The sequence below is a fragment of the Excalfactoria chinensis genome, chromosome Z (assembly GCF_039878825.1).
Source record: "Excalfactoria chinensis isolate bCotChi1 chromosome Z, bCotChi1.hap2, whole genome shotgun sequence".
Classification (NCBI taxonomy): domain Eukaryota; kingdom Metazoa; phylum Chordata; class Aves; order Galliformes; family Phasianidae; genus Excalfactoria; species Excalfactoria chinensis.
In genome coordinates, this window is record NC_092857.1 from 54,142,824 (window position 1) to 54,165,200 (window position 22,377).

Genomic DNA, 22,377 nt, shown 5'->3' on the forward strand with positions numbered 1-22,377 from the left:
ATAATGTTTGCACGTCTGTATGCGTGTTACACTGAGTTCGGCAGCTGGGATTTATGTTTTTCTGGCAGAATGATTTTCTTGCAGACTATGTCAATAATTGTTTTTTCATTATTTTGTCTCCTTCTCTTACTCTGTTTCTTAAGGCTACAAGTCACCTTGTAAAGAACTTGAGTGAAGCACTTTTTTGGATCTTGGTCTTGTGTTACCTTCGCTATCAAAATTTCATATAAGTTTGTTCAAGCTTTGTATTAAGTTTTATTTTTTCAATGTCTTTATTGAAAGAATGAAGGTTAATGAAAAGACATTTCGTAATAGTGATATTATAATAGCAGAGTAACAGAACACGCAATCTCATTGGTCTTTTCAGTTATATATATATATAACTGAATATATATATATATATAACTGTATATATATATATATATATACAGGAAATATATTGATATATTGATTGAAAAAAATTGCACAAAGAATTATGAGGAGATGCCTTGTACTTAAGCAAGAAGTTTTTCTGTAGTTTATGTTCAGCTTCAAGAGAAACATATAAGAATACATGTCATTGGTAAGATAAGGCATCTAGGGAAAAATATTCCCATGTACCATCATCTCCATGATAGACTTGATTAAAATGTCTTAGCTTTAGGTTTGGGGAATATAGGGCATTGTTTAGTCTGTGAAAACCCTACCCTGACAGGACTGTTTCCTGTCAGAACACCATATGGGAAAGGTCTTCATTCTGCTCCTGCTTCTTATTGTGATATTGAAGCCATTTAATATTTAAATTGAGAAAGACACAAAAACCCAGCTGCTAAGACACCAAGAGTTTGTTGGTAACCTGACTGCATGTCATGCTTTGTGCTTGAGTCTGCTGACCCATCATCAACTACAAAGCTGCCACTGACTTTACTGGCAGTTCTGGAAAGGTAGATCTATAGCCAGGTTACTTGGACTTAACTGTGTATTTTGTTTTCTTTATTGTCTGTGTATTTTCCCTAAGGACTTAAATATGCTCAAGAGTGATGTGTTGTAGTTAGCAACAGAAAGGAATGCTCATATCAATTGCCAATCAGTTTAGTCATATCAAAACTGTATTTCATTTAAGACTGTTACCAATGCTTTAGGTTTTACTTCGGTAGGTGAAGATGTGGTATGAAACAATGTCCAGTGCTAGGATTGCTCTTCACTGGTGATTGGGTAAATATCTGCTTTTCTCAGCTCGTTTTCAAATTTACAAACAGTTACAAAATATTTTGTTTTCATTCTGCTTACTGCATCCCTTCCAAGTCTGCCTCAGTTAGCTTGGACTACTGCAAGAAAACAAGTTTTTTGAAACTGCACAGGAATATCTCCTAATCTTCAATGCAAAACTTTTTGTTGTTGTTTTTTCATTAAAGTGTATTTTCTACCCTTGTCTCTTCTTCTCACCTGCTAGTCAAAACAGAGTACTTTTTAAAAGCACTTAGTGCTTCCTACAGCTAGATGTGTCTGTTTGTAGGTACATAGTTCTCCCTTATTCTGGGATATTGTCCAGTTTAGGGTAGATCTAGTTTGCATATCATTGTGATATGTGTTTGCTGTCAAGGGTTTCATTCTACTGATGAGAAGACCCAAATTCTAAAGAGGAAATCTCCTCAGGGTTTGGTACTGATATTCTAGATCACACATAACCGAAAACAACTCTTTTGAAAGTTTATTAAAATTCTGTCAGTCAGCGTAATTATAACTAGATCATTTTTCATTTAAGAAGTTCCTGTAATGTATATAGATGACAAGAGATCATAATAAAAACTAAATATTTTGAAACTGATTTTAATCTCCCACCTGTGTGATTTGGCAGTTTTTCCACCACAACTGATAGGACTGAGTGTTCATTCTACTTCCCTAGCTCTACCCAACTGTAATTAAATAAAGTTCCAAGGAATTAAAGGTGATATAAGAGTCAGTGATGTATTCCTACTGTAAATCTTGGAATAAAACCAGCCCATTACAGTTTTTAGCATTCAGTTGGCTCTAGGAAAGTCAAGTTTTTATTTCTTTTTAATCAATATCTGACTTCCCAGAATTCTTGTTTTTTTTTTTTTTTTTTTTTTTTTCCCAATGAAATGTGTTTACAATCAAATCTTTTGAGCTAGTCTGTAGTCTTCAGTAACTTGTCTTATAGCCTAGTAAATTGTCCAGTCTTAGTTACATGTTGGTCCTGTTTTTGTCATTCACTGTTTTATAAAAACATCCTTCCTACATCTTGCTCAGGTTGTGTGAAACAATCAGGTTGTGTTTGTTAAATGTTAAATCTTTGCTTGTAAGGCTGAAAATCCCACTACATGCCTGAATCAGAGTGAAGAATGTTGCTGGTAAATCAGCTCAGTTCTGTGTGAACTTTTCAGCTGAGCTTTGGATGCAGTGCAGCTGTATTGGCAGAGTGCTACACCATTGTTGTTAGACTCTCTCTGGTCTAATCAGTTCTAATATCTAGCTCGAGTGTTTCTGCATTGAGTTCCCAAGAATGTTAACTTAGGTAGGCATGAATGGAAATGATTTGAGGACTTCTGTTCCAACTTCTTGGTCATCCTTGGCTGGGCCAGTATTTTTCTGGTTAGAACTTTGTTGTAAAAATGCATGGCTGTCATACTGGTGATTGTTGACTGTCATCTTTGTAGATATTACTGTTAATGTTTTCTGTGTGATGTGCATCTGTTAAAAATCATCAGCTTAATAAAGAGTTGTTTTTTTGTTTTTTTGTTTTTTTTTTTTTTCCTTCTTATGTTTTACTTTCAAAATATTCTGCTTTTTATGGTGTGATGATATTTTTGATGGCAAATAAATAGATAACTTTTCAAGTACTTGTATCTCATATTTCATGCTTGTGCCTGGTATTTGAATACATTTTGTTTCTAAACTTTATGAATCCTAGGTGACTTCAAATTAACGATTAGCATTTTTAGCCTTCAAAAAAATGTTTGATTGCACATCAGTCAAAGAGGAGATATAGATTCTATTATATGTCAGCCTTTAATCTTCATTAAGCCATTAAATATGGTGAAATAACATCACATAACAACATAAATCTAACAGAAATTCTGCTTGCAGACAGTTGCTGTGTGCAGGTTGGGTGAACAGTAGTCAACTTTCCCCTTGGGATATTGTCAGATGGAAGCATTTCAATGTAAAGTGTTTGCAGCTGTAGATGTCATAAAAATGATAAAGGTCCTATCAAGTCAAGTTTGAGACAAGCAGGGACTTTCTGTGTGCTTTGCTTCCTTCTCTGCTTTAACATCCTAAAATACCCCATTCCTGTAATGTGTTAAAGGCCCCTGGGCTACAAAGAAATAATTTTGAAAGAATGACAACTTGGGATAATCTCACTGAAAAGGCTTTTGTTTCAGCATGTATACAATAAAAAGAGTTAACCCTTGAAAGAGAAATGGAGTAAGGGATGCAATGTATGCAATGTCCTGGGCTGTGTTTTACTTTTAGGACATGAGCACGTGAACAGGCTGCTGTAAGGTAAAACAAGGTGTAAACATCACTAGCTCCCCTAAGAACCTACTTTTGGCCAGCAACAAATGTGAGGTAGCTGGTTGTCTCTCACCAAATGGTTTTAGTCTAGTGAAGTTTGAAAATTCAGCTGTCATCTGTAACCTTCAAAACAGTTTCCAAAGGAAGCCAATACCCATCTGTGTTCCAGTCAGTGGCTACAGCAAATGGAAAAAACAAATCAAAGGGCACTAATTTTCCCAGACAGGAAAGATCTCAGTCAAGGTCTAATGATGTTGGTACAAACTCTGTTTTGGCTTACTCTGGTCAGACCTGTTGTGAACCAGCTAGGGTTCATGGAGTTCAGGTCTTAGAAGTCTGTTAATCATTAAATAGTGATGAAATATAACTGTTTCTGATTTTGTTGGTCGCTAATGTGATATATCCTTTCTCTTCTTCTCTCTCCTGTTCTTTTAGTTAAAGCAGAAAAAAAAACCCCGGTGAAGGGATCTCTCTCTGGAACGTCAGTCCTTCCATGCTTCTTTTCAACCACACCTACCATAGCCTCCAGCTATGCAGCTGAATATCTTCGAATCAAATGGTCAAAGGTTGAACTGGATAAAAGCGGAAAAGATGCAAAAGAAACCACAGTCCTTGTGGCCCAGAATGGGAACATCAAAATAGGCCAGAACTACAAGGACAGGGTGTCTGTTCCACCTAATTCAGAGGAGACTGGCGATGCTTCACTGACTTTCTCTAGGCTGCGTGCAAGTGATGCAGGGGTGTACCGCTGTGATGTGATGTATGGAGTTGAGGACACACAAGGCATTGTATCACTGGCTGTTGATGGTAAGAATTCATTTATTTCATTTGTAGTCAGCAGTAATCACAGTCAATCCCAGTCAAGCTGATAGCAGCTAGTACATATAACTGCAAGGCGTAAATATGACTATTTTTAAGAAATTGTTCTTCCTTCACTATTTACTTGTCCTGCTATCTTTTTGATTAAGAATTTTTTCCAACCTATATTTTTCTCATTTCTCCTGCACATGTTCTGGGAAGGTAGTCCTGATTCACAGATCAAATGCTGTTCACTTGTCCCAGTAGTACATCAGTTGGTTTTATATCCTTTACAAGTTGAACTCCTGCTTTCAGAGTTACTTTTTTATTTTTCTTAGCAGGTGCCTCTAAAGTTTTCCAAAGCCAGTTTTTTTTAACTAGGGTAAATAACATAATACATCTATCTGAAAACGTCTGTGTCTTTGTAAGAAGACAGACATGTCATGCAGAAGCAGTTTCTTAATAATTATTTCTGTAGGATGAAAAGAAGCAACTGCTCCGCTTTACTGGAGCTCTGGCTGCCTTCATGTGGGACCATAAACCATCTAACATCGAACAGCTCTTTCTGTGATAGAAACATCAAGCACCAAGGAAGAGTTTCTTTTGTCTCCATAATAAAAGTTGGATAGATAGGAGAATCACCCAACAAAAGCTGCTGGAAGACAGGTAGAAGGCAGCTAATATTCTTCCGTGTGGATGACCCAGACCTAAGAGCTGTCATGCAAGCACTATAAGGAAATAGCCTCTAAAACTTTGAGGAAGAGAATTGTTCTTGTAAAGAATCACAAGAAACAAAACTTTATTAAATAGAGTGTCAGTGGCAAAAGTAGCATCTGATCTGTAGGCATTTTTCTCCTAAGGTCCTGCTTACAAAGCACCACGTGTAGACTGCGCCAGAGCCTGATGCTATATAGCCTTGTCAGTTTGGCATTAAGCCTGAACTATTAAGCTGCTGAAAGGCAGGACATGTTAGCCCAGGCACTGTGCCACGTAAATGCAAATTATGGACCAAAATTACTCAGAAGAACACTAGGCTGTGTGGATGTATCAGCTTGCATGAGCATTAGTTTGGACTATACCTTGCACTTCTCTGCACTCAGGTGCTTTTTGAAACTTAGGTATTTACTCAAGTGACTGAGTCCCAAAACAAACATTAGGATCTTCTGTTGGAAATCATGGATTTGGCTGAGATTTTTTGTAAGCTTAATACTATACTGTTCTTCCACTATTCCTAACCTAAGTTTAGCAGTCTTTTGGCATCTGTTCAATGAAGGGTTTTGAAGGTGTGGTCTTAATTTGGAAATACAATAAATCAGTGTAGCCATTAATGTCTTTCTAACTTCATAAGCTGTGTAGTCTTAATGGCAAAAGCAAAAGAAATCCTGGTTTGAACATTATTTTTCAGTAATGAATGTACCTGGCATTCCTTAGTCCTTTAAAGTGCTCCCTTGACTATGTATCTATATCCAGGAGCAGCAGATGTTCACTACAATAAAATATCAGATGATTTATGGCAATTCTTTAGCTTGTGTTACTGCTGCTGCAGAATACTACAATGAGATGCACAGTTCAGATCTTTTTTAAATGGACAGAAAATTTCAAACACAGCTTTTTCTTTCTGAAGTTACTCTTTCATGTGAGTACTTTGATGTCAAAATTTGGGGAATAGAACAAGCTGTGTCTTCATCCACATGGTAAAATAACATTGTTAAATTATCATTTGTGAAATTGATTTTCCGTTTTACACATTAACTAAACAAATATAATTTTTCAGACTTGTAAAGATTTCATATTACTGTTGTTTCTTAAATTTTGTACCTTTACTTCAATAAGGGCTTCAGCATTTCTGCAAGTTCAGCTATTATCTTAAACAAACAAACAAAAAACAATTGTGTTAGCTACAAACATAATTTACTTCGATTATGTCATCTCTTTGAGTCTGCCCCCAAAATAATGACAATTATTGTAAGAGAGATGTGAGTTCTTTGTGCATTCTTCACCACCTGTTGTTAACACAGTATGTGTTAATTGTGGTAATTTCCAAGCTGAGAACTGATGTGGTTCAGCACTGCTTTGGTCTACTCTTCCAAGCAGAGCTGGTTCTGTTGCTTATGTAAAGCTTGGTAAGATTATCACTCTTCTTGCTTAAATGCATATTTTATGATCATAGAATGAAAGATAAAATGCATTTGTGTTGCACTTATTCTCTGAGGTCTGAGCAAGCACCTTTTGCTTCACCTTTTCAGTGGTTTAAAAGTGCGTAGACAAAGCAGTGACTCTGCTGATATTACAGTAAATTTCTTGATCGTGTTGCTGAACCCTACATGACTAACTTATTGGAGGCTTTTTCCAGATTCAGTCTGGGGATAGTTTAGAGGTGGGAAGGAATATTTATGTGATGATTCAGGAAGCACAGAATCATGGAACTGTAGAATCACAGGATGGCTTGGGTTGGAAGGGACCTCAAGAATGATTGCGTTTCAACTCCCCTGCCACAGGCATGGTTGCAAGTCATTAGATCGAGCACTAGATCATGTTAGCCAGAGCCCCATCCAGCCTATCCTTAAACACCTCCAGAGAAAGGGCATCCACAACCTCTCTGGGCAGTCTATACCAGCACCTCACCACCCTCTCAGTGAAAATCTTCCCCTTGGCAACTAATCTAAATCTTTCTCCTCTAGTTTAAAACCATTTCCCCTTGTCTGTCACTATCAGCCTGTGTAAAATGTTGATTCCCCTTCTGATTATAATCTCCCTTTAAATATTCTATTTCAGTGATTTTAATGCCAACACAATGTTCTCTGTGTTAAATAATAAATTAAGAGGAAGCCATAGCAATATAGAACCAGAAGGACATGCTTGGTCACTTGAAATTTCTTCCTTCACTGTTGCAGATAACCATTTTACATGTGATATATGCCATCATTAATGCCCAAATCATGCAGGGCTTACTATTTGAATGAGTTGTCAGGCACTTTGCATGTTATGTCCCAAAGATCATAGAATCACAGAATGGTTTAGGTTGAAGGGAGTGTTAAAGCTCATCCAGTTCCAAACCACTGCCATGGGCAGGTTGCTACCCACAAGATAGGGTCCCATCCAACCTGGCCTTTGAAAGGGCACAATGTGAGGTCTCCCTGGAGCCTTCTCTTCACCAGGCTGAACACTGCTAGCTCCCTCAACCTTTCTTCATAGGAGTGGGGCTCCAGCCCTCTGTTCACCTTTGTGGCCCTTCTCTGGACCCACTCCAGCAGCTCCTCATCTTTTTTGTCTTGGGGTCCTCAGGGCTGTACATAGCTGGGGCCTCACAAGGGCAGAGTAGAGGGGAACAACTATCTCCCGCTCCCTGCTGACCACTCCTCTGTGGATTCAGCCCAGGATACAGTTGGCCTTCTGGGCTTCCAGTGCACTGCTGGCTCATGTCCACCAGAACCCCCAAGTTCTTCTCAGTAGGGCTGTTCATAATGTGTTGTTCTCCCAGTCTGTACTCATATTTGTGATTGCCCTGACACAAGTGCAGCACCTTGCTCTTGGGCTTGTTGAACCTCATTATGTTCTTACGGGACCTCTTCTCCTGACTACCCACATCCCTTTGGATGGCTTCCCTTCCTTCTGTCATATCAGCTGCACCACTCAGCTCAATGTCATCAGCAGGTTTGATGAGGGTGCACTCAGTCCCACTGTCTGTGTCACTGAACATCAGTAGGGCCAGTCTGAACTGTGCCCCTCATTACTATTTTCACTGCTGAAAGCTTAAGAAAGAAGTGTGAAATACTTAATTTTAATTGCACAGGAAGCTTCAGGTCTACCACATGGATACCTTGTGTAGTTAACTGCAGTTATGGGTAGTCCTTGAGGCTGGGGAAGGAGCCTGCATCAACATCTCTGCAGTGTTAAACAGTTTCATCATGCTGGATACCTCCTTTTCCTTTACTAATCATAAGAAAATATTTCCTTACACCCTACTTGTTGCTGTAATTAAATCAACTTCTCAGACAGGATGATTTTTTGTTCATAGCAGACCTATCAGTCTACAGTATTATGCGCTTGGATCCCTTAGGAAAAGTGGAATATGTGGAACACTTAATTCGTATTTGCTTTCCATTTGAGATGATGTCTCCGCTTTACAGTAAATTTTACTGTTTGAAAATTTCTTTTTGTCATGAGCAGATCTTCCTTTTCAGCTGTTATAATTTTATCTTTCTATGGTGTTTTGAGCTTATCTTTAGGACTCTTCTTGATATCATTAAACCCACATAATGAACTATCTCCGTTATGAGTCCATAGCAGTTGGACTTGATCTTTATAGGTACTTTCCAACTGAATTATTCTATTCTACCATTATTGTCTTTGGAAACCTGTTTTGCCATTGTTCTTAGTTGCTTCCTTGTTGCTGTTACCCAAAAAATGCCGACTATCAAGATCCTTCAAAACACTGAGAAGAAATTGTTTTCCTTTCTCCTTAGCTGGCAATAAGCTGTCTCTCCACTCCCACTTCAAGCTGCTTTTTGACACAGATGTTGTTTCACCTGCATCCTAGTACAGATGCATGGATAAAGATAATGCAGAGGTTGATTGCCATCAGGCAATGATCTTCAGGCCTTCTGACCATCATCCCTGAGTATTCAGTCACCCACTAATAGTTTATCAAGTTTCAGAGCTGTGCTGGGTCTGAAGTCAGGGTAGAATTTGCTTTATCTTCAGTGATTTAAAGTCAGATGCCTACTCTAAGCTAATCATTCAGCTCTTTTCTGATGAGAGCTGTGGGTGAGATGAGCTCTATAGCAGTTCTCATTCCTGTTCCCTGACCAGAGAGGCTTAAACAGATAGTGTAAACTAGGCTCCTGACCTTCAGGAGCAAACAGTGGTAAGTTTTAACCCCATAAAGCGTAAAAGTACTACCGTACCTGTCCACATTTATTCAGTTTCTCTAGGTATAATAAGGTTTGCTTGTATAAAATAGATGTAAGATTCCTTACAAAAAGCTGACCTGGACAAGTGGAGTAGCAGCACTCTTCATTCTCAAACATAATTGAATATTTAATGGAACTGTTGTTTTTTGTAGTTCTGTGAGATATTAAAAAGCAATATATTTGGCCAAGTGTAAGCAAAATGAAAGAATCTGAACTAACTTGAGCCAGTTTTTGGTTATTTGCCTTGGAGATGCCTGCACATTTAATTGCAGTGGCAAATGTGATCCTTTGGTTTTCTTGCTCTTTTTGAAAATCTTGTCAGAGAGTATTTCTTCAGCAATAATGTTACCCTTTTCTTACTGCTATCTTGGGAGTTCGCTGCTTTCACGGGCCTTCTTTTGTTAGCTTCTATTTGAGTCCACTGCTTGAGAGGCTTTTTACAAATTGGATTGTAGAAAAAAGCCAATAAGGAAAATCCTAGGCTTAAAATACTGACCTCTTTAATGGGAAGAAGCAGCAATTAGGGAGGCAGAGTAGACTGTAATTCACAATTTCATTTTTATGCAAACTCTTTCTTGCAGGCATTATAATGATAATAAATGGATGTTGTTTCCAGTGTGGGAACACTGCCTCTCAATTGTGCCCTGAGCCCTAAGAGATTGCATGTTGACAATGTAATTGATTTATTCTCTCTAAAGCCAGAACTCCCCTTTATTAGTACCTAAGTATGGTATTTGAAGAGTTGAAGTTTTGTAATCTTTTTGATTTATCTATCTTAAATCCTTATCACCTGTTGATGCTGAAATTCCATACTTCCTTGAAAACTAAATAAAAATGGGCTGCTGCATTTTTAAGCTTTACTCTCCTGAGGAAGTGATGGTAGGGAAGATAGAGAATTCTTAGCTACAAGGTTAAGAGCAGAATATACAATGGCTGTCAAAGGGAGGGGGATTGAATTCTGTGTTGAAATAGGCGGTTCTGTGTGCACTACGTGTAGGGAGTAGGAACGAAGATGCTGTGATACGTCTGCCACAGCCCTGGCACAGGGACTTGTGAGGTGGCAACTTCCTGACACATTTTCAGGCTGCTGGTGACTTGGGGTCAGGCTGAGGATCTGCAGAGGACTGCACACCTCCTCCCTTAAGAAGATAAAGTAAAGTAGATGCTGATATGCATGGTTACATTGATTTTTATCCTGTCAGTCATCTCCTACTGTGAGAGCAGTTCTGAGAGGCTATGTACTTCTTTTAATTTATTTTTTAAACAATCCAAATTTCAATAGCAGTGTCTTGGCCTCACTGAATGCATGTGTGTCCAAGTACATTATTATGCAGAGGTAAGAAAAAAAGTAGGTGATATAGGCTGTCTGTTCCAAGGTAATGCAGTTGTAGTAACCAAGTCCTCCACTTTGGCAAGTTGTCCATGAGACGAATGTAGTTCAGGCTGAGCATCAGTCGCTTTCTTTCTCTGGACCAGCTTGCTTGGAGAAGCCTGGGTACACTTGCATGCTGCTGCATTACTCTGTGAAGATGGAGGCAAAGATTTTGGGCAGAGGGGCGGTGTGCAAGTTGGTACAAGAAGTCCCTAGCGAGCCAGCAAGTGGAACTGGGTGGTCAATTTGTTCTTTCTCTTTGCACGCTGAGAGGATCCTGGAGGCATAAGGCAGCCAGGATGCTGTGGATGCTATGCAAGCCTGCTTTCAGGTTGACAGAGCCAGAGATGAGAGTCACAAGATGGTTGCAGAGTCTGGAGCGGGGAACACAGATGAATTATTGCAGGAAGCTCAAAATACCATCCTGTTCCTTCCTTTGATGTAATGTTCTGCCCTGTTGCCTCTGTTTTGGATTGTATTTGTAATGTAAGCTGATTTCTGTATAGAAGCAGGGAAGATCACCTAATTTGTTTAGAACTTTATTAGCTTTGGCATTGAGGGATGCTGGAAGTCTCTGCACCACTTTGACTGAGACCTGAAAATAAAAATGAATATAATAACAACCACTACCATAATTATCTTTTCTCTCTACATATTCTTTGTGCTATGAGACTGCTTCTGAAGTTCAGTCTTTATGTGACTCCAGGCAGGCAAGTTGCAGCGGCATGAGCTCACCAATGAAAGCTGTTGTTTATTAGCCACAATAAAACAGGAAGTGTCTTGAAGGATCTCTTCCCTCCAGTTCTAGGAAGTGTTGTAGCATGATACCTTGGCAAGTGATAAAGTAAAGCTGCAACCCAAAGGTGTGAAATCATAGTATCAGTCTCTTAATCTGGAAGGTCCTAGTTTGTTAAGTGAAACACTTCATGCTTTCCTTCTCTGCTATAAGGCAAAGATAAGTGAATAAAAGACATTCTCTCCTGCTCAGACAGCAGGAGTGAATTTTGGATGCTGCAGATTACTTTCCTGTGAGTGCTCTTTTTTTGCAGACACTGCTGCTCCTTCCTGTAATTAGACTGACTTTGCCAGATGTTCGGTGACAACATTACACTGTTGTAGTCTTGTTTTCCAGTTGCTTTATTTGTTCCTAGGACAACTCCTTTCTTGCCTTTTCTTTCAGAGGGCAAGTGGACAAAGGGGAAAAATCCTTTACAATGTTGTAAAGTGCAAGAACTTGGACAATGGATTTTGCCCCCTTCTCTCTGTCTAACTGAAACAATGAAAGTCCTGCACTTTAATCTTCTTAGCCCCAGGGGGTCTTCTAATTATTGCAGCTGTTGCTCAGGCTTAGTCCTCCTTCCCATTCATCTTGGAGGCTCTTTTATGTCCATTGGCTCCTCACTGGAAGTGGAAGAGCCTTAAAACTCTAAGAATAGGTGAAGTTTACCTTTTGGATCTGAGGGAGGAGAACAAAGCATTCTCCAAGTTCCTTTCCAGGATTTACAAATGACCAAAGGCATTTTCTCCACAGCTTCTTTACACTGATGTTAGCATTAACTCTTTAGTCTTGCTTTACTAAGGTAATGCAAGGTCCACATGGTATCAGCAAGGCCATTGATTGCTTTCAGTTTGTCAGAAATAAAGGGCTTCTTGAGAATGCACTCATATGTAGGCAGCTTAAAGCTTTAATATAACATGAATTCAGAGAAGTATGTTACCTTCTCCGGCTTAGTTAGTAAGTCTTTCTATGGTTGTATGGAAAAGCAGTGTTCTTGTGCCTGGCTGAAGTAATGTTACATCAGTTAAGTGAACTTGCAGGGGGAAAAAGTATTAGAGGCAATGAATCTAAATGTCTATAAAATTTGTTTTACTTAAAACAACAAGCCAAATGAGCAAATTACTCCACACACTTGTGCATTTCTGGTATGACTTTTTATAACAGTCAGTGTCAAATACTGTATGTAGGTCAGTTGAACCTCAGAATTTTTATTTAATATTGTACCACTGAATAGAGTCGTGCTGGTTTATACAAGCAGGTATGTGGCCCAGAGTATTGATTGTGTTATAAAATACCCAATATATTAAAGCTCCTACATCTCCAATTAATATTTTTGTTATTTTGAATTTTTAAATTCCAAAAGTAATTAGTTGCAGTTACTTTAACTTTCTGTTTTGTAAGGCAGTGTTCTGTGATGGACATGTGATAAGGAACTGCATGGTTATTGAGTAAACAAAGCCAAAATACTGCTACACACATTCTTATATGTATACAAACACATGCATTTAGATAAGGCTTTGCACAAGTTAAAGCAACACAAATGATCTGTAAATTTGCTTAAAGCAGGCAGTGGAAGATGCCTTACAGCAGAGGAAGTGTAAGAGCATAGGAGCTGGTAAATCTCTTTGACGTTCCCTTTCTGTGTCTCCCAGAACAGAGTTTACATTAGTAAGAACATATACTTTCTTGAGGCTGTGCCATAGTGCACAGGACATTGGAGTGCTGTGGTTCTTGTCTGTACCCTTACGCTTGCACTTCTCAAGAGAGAAGAAAGGGAGTCATGGGAAGTTGTCCCTGTCCCTTTTTGAAGCTGAAATAATTACTTTGCTGCTTGGAAGAAGCCCTCTGCATTATGTATTCTGTCAGCAGCTCTGAAAATTAACTTTATGGGGAGAGTAGTGGCTTATGAGGTTCCAAGTGTTGGCTGCAGCTGGTGTGTGAGGTCCATAGTAAAACTGAAATTTCTGGTGCTTCTTCCATTTCTTGTTTCTCTGCCAGGAGCTTTAATGAAAATTACTATCTAATGACTGAGCTTTGAACTACCTGTGTGTGAGTACACATAGTATGCTCTATGTTTTGTTTGAGAAACTTTCTTAGCAAACCACAGTAAGGAAAAAAATTAGTATTTTTTGATTATTGTCCATAATTAGGCCTTTGATAATGGGATAATTTTACTAAATTAATCTTTAAGAAAAACACCTACAATTTCTAAGTATGCTGGAGTTTGGTCAGTTTATTAAATTACTTATATTGCTGCTTACTAGTGAGTTATCAGACTTCCATCTTTCAACAATATACTAATAACAAAGATTTGTCGTTAAATCTGTTATTGCTTCAATGTCAACATTTCCCAGGTCATTGTAACAGTATACTGCTCCCTTGTCAGGAAATACCCCAATAAAATTATCACTAAAAATAACATTTTGTGATGTATTTTTCTTGTTTTGTAGCAATTCTGCATAGTGAATTATTTATGGTGCTCAAATGCTTCTGAAGATTTTGATTGCAATAAATGACGTTAGGAGCTATTTTTCAACCGTCATCAGGAGGCATCCTTTTGGTGCTACGCTGTAAAAGACATTAACAATGGAGAGGGATGTGATTTGGCCAGATGGAATATCTGTTGTCTGCCATCTTAGAATTGGTGCCTTTTATGGGTCATTTCAGGTGTACTGGCACAACCATTGTCAGACTGAGTGGGAATCCTAAGTGTATGCAAAACAGAACATGGCTCCTTGACAGAATGTGTTTTAACCAAAACCATCTTAACTCTTACCCTACTCACTCCAGACATCTGACATGTTCTTGTAATTTTGGAAATTGTCTAGATTCTTTCCAGAACCAGAAAAAGCCATAATAAAAGCAAGCTTTGTTTTGTCTCTGTTGTTGGTACTGTGTGCAGGAAAGCATAGTTATGAAAAATAGGTCAACAGGCATGTATTTATAAATGTTGCATTTGCAATAATCTGTGAATGTGTAGGATCGGACATGAGGGCCAACATCCAGCCTGAGTCAGGAGAACGAGCTCTTTGGTGTGCCCACTGGCTGCGTACTTCCCTGTGGCTGGCAGACCTCAAATACTCAAGGGTTGCCCCATTCACTCTTGGCACTTCTGCATGCAGTTAGTGCAGCTGGCTACTTCCAAAAGGCTGGTTCTTTTCTTGCTTTTTTCCAGTGATTAGGTTTGTTCAGTCTTGCCTGGTCACCCAGTTTGACTTGCAATTGGATGGGCTGAAAAGCCAGTGTGGCAGGCAGTGCCCGTAGCATATGGATGTACTTCAGTGTGCATTCTTCCTTTTTATCACAGTGTTCCATTATACTTAAGTGGAAATGCTTACATGGTTTAATTACTTTTTCAGAGTATGCTGAACATAGATCAAACTATTAAAAAGATAGGATGTCATATAGTTACTGGTAGTAGCCACTAAAGGGGGGGGGCATAAATTAACTGCTGGAATATCTCAGCCTTCTAGTGTTTTAATTGTACCCACCTGTTTTTACCATCGTAACAAAATCCAGGTGAAGTTACAATATAATGATGATTGTAGAAATGATGCATGATGTGTCATTAATCTGAGTTTGTTATCTTTTCAGGTGTAGTATTTCACTATCGTGCAGCTACCAGCAGGTACACTTTGAATTTTACACAAGCTCAGCAGACTTGTTTGGACAATGGTGCTGTCATAGCAAGCCCAGAGCAACTGAAAGCAGCATATGAAGATGGATTTGAACAGTGTGATGCTGGCTGGCTGTCTGACCAGACTGTTAGGTGAGACATTTAAAATGCACTTTGACAGAGTTTCTCCAAATTAGTATACTTATATTTAGCCTGTAAAGACAGTGTTCTGACTTACCATGTTAATAAATTATGGACATGCTGCATTTCAGATATCCAATTAGACATCCAAGAATTGGTTGCTTTGGAGATAAAATGGGAAAGAAAGGAGTCAGAACGTATGGACGCCGTTTTCCTAATGAAACTTACGATGTGTATTGCTATGTTGAACACATGCAAGGTAAGATAGATCCATATTTATTCTGCATGACAGATTTTGAAATAATATGGGTTCCAATATGGAAAAGCAAAGAAATAAGTTCAGAGTACAATGCATTTTGGCTGTTTCAAATCTGAAGTGAATTGCTGAATGGAGTGAACCTGTAGTTTGTGGTGTACTGGACTTTAAATAAGAGCAAATGTGAAGTCTACAAAGAAGCAGTCAGGTTTAAAGATGCTGTAGTTTGTGACAGCAGAACACAAAATTGGTGTCAAAATGTCTTAATTTTTAGATGTTATAAAAGGATATTCAGAGAAATGCATTAAAAGTTTGAGAAACCGTATATATGTTTTATATGTATATGAAAATGGATATAATACAAATGCCACAAAATATATTATAGTTCATAATGTATATAATTGGTGTTTTTATGTGTCCTGAACATAAAGTTAGAAGGATACTTAATTGAAATCCAAGCTGTGGTTTTGAGTAAAATCTACCTTTGTATAAGTAGATATGCAAAATTAAGGTACTGACTGCTCATTTGTACTCCATACAAGATGGGAAATAAATTAAATTGTGTGGAATTTTCTCCTGATAATGACTTCTAGAGACTTTAGTCACTGAAATCAAGTGTGCATTTTTCTCTTACATTTAGAATCTGTCTGGTCTCAGTCTGTGTTCACTTTTTAACAGTTGTCAAATACGAACAATGCAGGTCTTACAAAGGCTAGAACCATAGAATCATAAAATCTTAAGGCTAGAAAAGACCTACAAGATCATTCTGTCCAACCATCCACGCATCACCAATAGTTCTCACTAAACCATTTCCCTCAACACAACGTCCAAATGTTCCTTGAACACCTCCAGGATTGGTGATTCCACCACCTTCCTGGGCAGCCCATTCCAGACCCTGACCACTCTTTTGGAGAAGTGTTTTCTAACATCCAACCTGAATCTTCCATGGCGCAACTTGAGGCCATTCCCTCTAGTCCTGTCTCTTGTTACTTGAGAGAAGAGGCCAAGCCCTACCTCACTACAACCTCCCTTCAGATAGTTATAATGTGTACACGCTCGGGAACTGAAAATTAAGCAATGGAATTTCATTAATGCTCAGTATTGTCTTAGTTTTACTTACGTTCCATCTGCGTTTGTCAGTGGACAATTTGCTTGAACACGCAGAATCCGTAACATTCCTCCATTCCTTCATAAATCCCTGATGGAATTCACTTCTGAATCAGCTCTTGAATCTAGACTTATACAGTCAAAGTAGATTGTTCCTAGTTTTCAGAAGCAGTTTTGACAAATCTTTATTGTTCTGGAATGAAAAACTGAAGTGCTCTTCAAAAATGAATCTCTTAAGTACCGAGAAATGTTATAATATGGAGAAGCTCATCCTAGATGCCACTCCATCAGATCCACATCTTTATATGCTGGAGACCCCAGAACTAAATATAGGTGGCGTCTCATGAGAGTGCATTAGAAGGAAACAGTTTCCTCAACCTGTTGGTCAGGCATCTTTTGAAGCAGACCAGGACATGCCTGGCTTTCTGGGCTGCAAACATTTTGCCAGCTCATGTGGAGTTTTTCACTATGACCCCAAAGTCCTTCTCTGCACGGCTGCTCTTGATCCTCTTATTAGCTGGCCCATGTTCATATTTTGAATTGTACCAGCTCAGGTGCAGCAGCTTGCACATGGCCTTATAGAACTATATGAGGTTCACACAGGTACTTCTCAAGCCTGTTCAGGTCCCTTTGAATAGCATCCCGTCATTGTGTTCCATTAAGATTACACCGTGCTGCTTGGTGTCATCAGCATACTTACTGAAGGTGCACCTGAGTCCTCTGCCTATGTAAAGAAATGATTTTAAACAGGGTAGACTCTGATTTCCATGTGGACCTTGAGCTATTGACTGCAATCCTTTCCAGCTAGCCGGTTCCACTGAGTGGTTGATCTGTCAAATCCACATCTCTCCAATTTAGAGACAAGAATTTCATGTGGGGACAGTATCACATGCTTTCCACTAGTCCATTTAGTTGACACCAGTTGCTCTTCCCTTATTCAGCAGTGCTGTAAGCCCGCTGTTGAAGGTCACAGAATTTGTCAAGCAGAGTTAGCCCTTAGTGAAGCTGTATTGCCTGTGATCAGTTACCTCTGTTTCCCATTTGCCTTAGCATAGTTACCAGAAAAATCTGCTCTGTGATCTCAACAGACCCAGGGGACTTGATGGTTTGTGATTTGCTAGGTGTTCCTTTTTGCGTTTTTTAAAGATTGGGGTTATGTTTCTCCTTTTCCAGTCAGTGAGAACTTCACTGGGCTACCACTGGTTCTCAAATCTGATATGGACAGAGGCTTAGCAACTTTATCTGCCCATTTCCTCAGGACCTTTGGATATGTCTCATCAAATCCTGTGTACTTGGGCATCTTTGAGATCCTTAGGTGGTTTCAAATCTTCTCTTCTCCTACAGTAGGTGATCCTTCATTCTCTCCAGGACCATCCTTTGCTTTCTGTGGCTTGGGTGGTAGGACTAGAGTATTTGTCATTGAAGACTGAGGCAAAAAAGCTGTTGAATACTTCACCATTCTCTATAACCTGGGTAACAAGGTCTTTGATTTTCTTCTGGACAGGCCTCACGTTTTCCCTACACTTTCATTACTGACATACTAGTAGCAGTCTTCCTTGTTTCCCTTGACCTCTTTGGCCAGATTTAATTCAGATTTAATTCTGTCAGGACTTAGCTTTTATACTTTGATCTCTGATCTTGGACTTCGTCACGGTATACCTACCAGGATATCTGTCCTTGCTTTCACTCATTGTAGGCTTCCTTTCTGTGTTTGAGTTTGTCCAGGATCTCCTTGTTCACTTCAGGCCTCCTGGTGTTCTTGTCTTTCTCTTTTTTGGAATGTATCACTTCTGAGCTTGAAGAAAACAATTACTGAGTACTAGGCAGCTTTATTGTTCCTTTCTTCCCTCCAGATACTCTCTACTAGACCAGTGTCTACTCTCCTTGAATGCAAAGCAGCACATTTATATTTGTGTCCTCAGTATTATCCTAGAGATCTTGAACTCCACATTTCAGGGTCACTGCAGCCGGGGCTGTCTTTGTTCACATTTTCCATTAGCCTTGTAGGTCTACCTTACCACCTCTCCTTATTGACTCCTCTGTCTCTTGGAGGAGGAAGTTATCATCAGCGCATCTAAGAAATTTTCTGACTTGACCCTTCAGTTTCGTCCTACCAACAGATATTGGGATATTTGAATTCCCCCATGAAGACCATGTGGTCACAGAATGGTCCCAGTTGCTGGAGTATGTGGGCTATGTTTGTATGTAATGGTATTGCTATACAAAATACTTTACTGTAGTTATAAACTGAATCCGAGAAGAGGGGAAAATTCTTACTAGGTCAGTCACAGTTTTACTACTGACTTCAAGAAAATACTGTCAGATCAATACTGATCACATAATAAAACTTATCCTTAAGCTCTCTATTTATGTATCTGGAAAGTCCTTTATGTGAAGAGGCAGCTGTAGTGGAGAAGAAAATTGCCAGGAAATTTGTTGCTCTTGTCTATCAATTTTAATGTGAGATTATTAGATTATTGCAACAGCTAACCACTTCTTTTTTTTTAAATTTTTTTTTTTTTTTTTTTTTTGCCTATTTCCTCAGTTTTCAATGAACTTGAGTCAGAAAATAGTATCTGCAAGTCAGAAGTGTTATATGATATTGATAAGTTATACTGACATGCTGAGGAATTAATTTATTCTCTTCGTTGAAGAGGAGCAGATGTGGTACCATGTTATGGTATAATGCAGGATAACTTTTTTCCACCAACTTCAGGCAAACCTGTGCCTCTGAGTCAGACCTCCTTTTTAAGAAGTTCCATTTTGACTTTTTTTTTAAAATTATTATTTAATTTTATTTATTTATTTATTTATTTAAGATCAAATGATAATTCTAAATGCAGAATTTGTTTCAAGTTAAATCAGTGGGATTACATTTTACAACCATTCATCTGCAGAAGACAGACTAAATTTAAATAAACTGCCGACAGAAGTTATTGTGAAGTCAACACTGCAGAAGAACAGCGCCTTCATTTTGTCTCCTATATTATAGCATGATCCTCCACTGGTGGAAAAATTCAGCAGTTCAAGATTTAAGTTTCAGTCATATTTCCCTATTTACCCCACCTACTGTTGATTCTGAAAGGTGCAACCCATCCCTTGTACTGAGTGCTGTCAACACTTCATTAAAAACAACTGATACTTTGCATATTGTAGAACTGTGCTTAAACATGATTATTTCCATCCAAATTTGAAAGTTCTTATCTACAGTCTGTTCTGATTTAGTGCCAACTCTTACACTTGGGCTAAATAAGTCCTTATTCAGAGAGCTCATGTTGGGTGGATGACTATTCATGGAATAAGATGGTTGTTTGATTAATGATATCAAAATCTGGGCCATAATGAGATGTCAGTGTGGAAGTTATTGAATAGTTAATGGTCTGTTGGCCAGTACTATAGATATTGTTAGCCTAGAAGGCCATAAATGGTGGTAGGAATACTTACTTAAAATACATTGCAGTATAAATTTTTATTGAATTTGCAGTACTAATTTGGGTTGTTACATAGAGGATTTGTAGGAGCAACACCATTTCAGTTTTCTTCCTTTCTGGCCATATAAGTTAGCCAAAAACTTGGCTTTCTCTGTGAAACTCAAAATAATTAGCTTAAATTAAAACCAGTTGTCTGAACTAAATCTTGCCATTTCCTTGCTCTAAGGAAACGCATAGAAATTGGAGGCTGCACAATTATGCATGAAATATTTTGAGTTTTGCTAAAAACAAACAACAACACGGGATAATAGTTTGGGGAAAGATTTTCAATTGCTGAGCTAACAATGATAAAAATAAGAATGTGGAGATAAAAACTGGAGTTAAAATCTTGTTAAATGTGTACTGGGCTTGTACTGTGCGCTCATATACTTCTAATTCTTCATATTTTGTTGCATATTCCAATATGCTAAGTGTTTAAAACATTTAGAATATCTACCTTTAAGTATTAGAGAGGATTCTGAAGTAAAGGTTTAATGTAAAGAGATTCAGTGACAAAGATCTGGACATTAGTGAGGTTCTCCAAACACACCTCCAACTCAGAAGTGTCCAGACCAATGTCTGATGTAGGAGACTCCCTTGTAAGGAGATGGTTGGTGAGGAACGAGGGTTTCCATTCTGCCTTCAGATAAGGTTGAATGTGATTGATTTGACACTGATGTGCTGTCAGAAATAGAGACAAAGTGAAATCTGGTTGCCAAAGCCTAATGATGAAGCAAGGCACTGTGAGAGTGTGCTGCAGAGCCAAAGCACAAACTACTCCACGCAGCATCATCTTCTGGGCAAAACCAGTTAGAAGCCATATATGTCTAATAAGCATATATAATATGCAGATGGGAAGTCATGCTAAGAAAGTTATTTTGGGGTGGCTGTGGGGAAGATTATAAAGTCTACTCTTCATGCACCATTTTCAGCCCCCCAGAGAGTGTGGGGAAGAAAAAGAAAACAAAACCAGATGGCCATTAAATACTTTCAGATTAATCTCATGCATTTTTTTGCTGTTATTGTGGAAATCTGTGTGAGAACAATAATGATTTAAAAGGTCGTGATCTAAAATACAGCTTCAGGTGTGAAGCCTCTTGTGTTTGGAGCAGCTGAAATTCTTCCCTAGGGTCTGTTCTGACTCTGGAGTGACAATTGGATTTTAAAAAGGAAGCAAAGACAAATATTTTTTTCTTCTGAGTTCAAGGTCTGTGACACAGCCACAGTTTTTGTGTTGGTATTCACTGGATGTGTCTCCTGCCTTGAACCATGTGATTTGATGTAGATTTAAGGATACGAGAGTTTTCAAGAACTCAAGTAGTGGAAATTATGGTCGAAAGTAATTTCACACTGCTTTCTATGAATGATGTGATATTTGAGCTGGAACATGAGAAATCTTGTATTTGGGGAGTATTCCTGAATACTTTCTATGAACGTGAAGCACAAAAAGGAAAAAAAAACTCATATGCAGTTCAAATTTCATTTTTGCCTCTGCATGAGGCAGTGACAAAACTCTGTAAGGATATAGCAGTTGCCAAGGTACTCTGCATGCTTGAGGGCAAGCTGCTGGGAACAGTATACCCTTCCAGTCCTATGAAGTGCAATAGATTCCTGTTCAGCCTGTGATTTTGCATAGAATGGATCTAAGACAATCAGGAGAATTTAATTAAATTGTTACTGATGTGTATCAAAAGGAATCAATTAACTTGTTCTAACGTGTAAGGGAAAAAGGGAAAAAGAGTTCAGCTTGTCTAACGTTCTGCTTTAAAGTTCAACATAGCTGCTTATGTCTTTGTGATAAAACGTTCAACGCAGCATAAGTCTGTATGTTTTTTCTAAGTAAACTTGAGCAAAGCTGTACTTTCAGGCTGGTTTTCCAGGTTTTCCTTTCCTAGAAAGTGTTTCACCTTTGTTTGGGCTGCTGCTAAAGATACTGCTTTACTAGTCTGGTGTATCAGAGAAGAAGCCCTTAGCAGAGGCAGGAGGGAGGAATAGAATTGCAGCTGAGACAACAAATCTTGTCTGTGCAGCTTGGGAAATGAAGGCTGACTTAAAAGCTGGACTAATAAACAAACTAACTGTACATAGTGGTGAACTTCTCAAGTCAGTCTTGGCCCAGATGTGTATATACTTTTTTTCCAGAGTAAGCAAAACAAGGGTGGTGGTCTCTGTTGTCCTCATGCATGTGTATATAGGTAGGGTAGATGTGGGCAGTAACTCTCTGTTCATGGTGCACAAGCAGTCTGATAGCCCTACCAGTCTGCATTTTGCAAGGATCTTTTGGCCAAAGAAAGAGAGGAGGCAAAAATGAAATTTCTTGGGAACTATTAGTTTCTTGCGTATTTAGTATTCCCCTGTGTTGCCTTGATTCTTCCCTTTTTCTTTCTTTAAATGACACTGCTGATAGTGG

At 38.6% G+C, this 22,377-nt stretch overlaps 1 protein-coding gene across 3 annotated transcripts in view; it reads left to right on the top strand.

Annotated features, from left to right (window-relative positions):
* The window catches only part of VCAN (versican), a 104,620-nt gene that overhangs the window by 12,751 nt on the left and 69,492 nt on the right, over positions 1–22,377 (top strand). For all 3 annotated transcript variants that reach the window (XM_072360342.1, XM_072360343.1, XM_072360344.1), the window contains exons 3-5: positions 3,952–4,323; positions 14,972–15,146; positions 15,266–15,393. In XM_072360342.1, the coding sequence (XP_072216443.1) occupies positions 3,952–4,323; positions 14,972–15,146; positions 15,266–15,393 (675 nt within the window). The remainder of the gene's footprint in view (positions 1–3,951; positions 4,324–14,971; positions 15,147–15,265; positions 15,394–22,377) is intronic.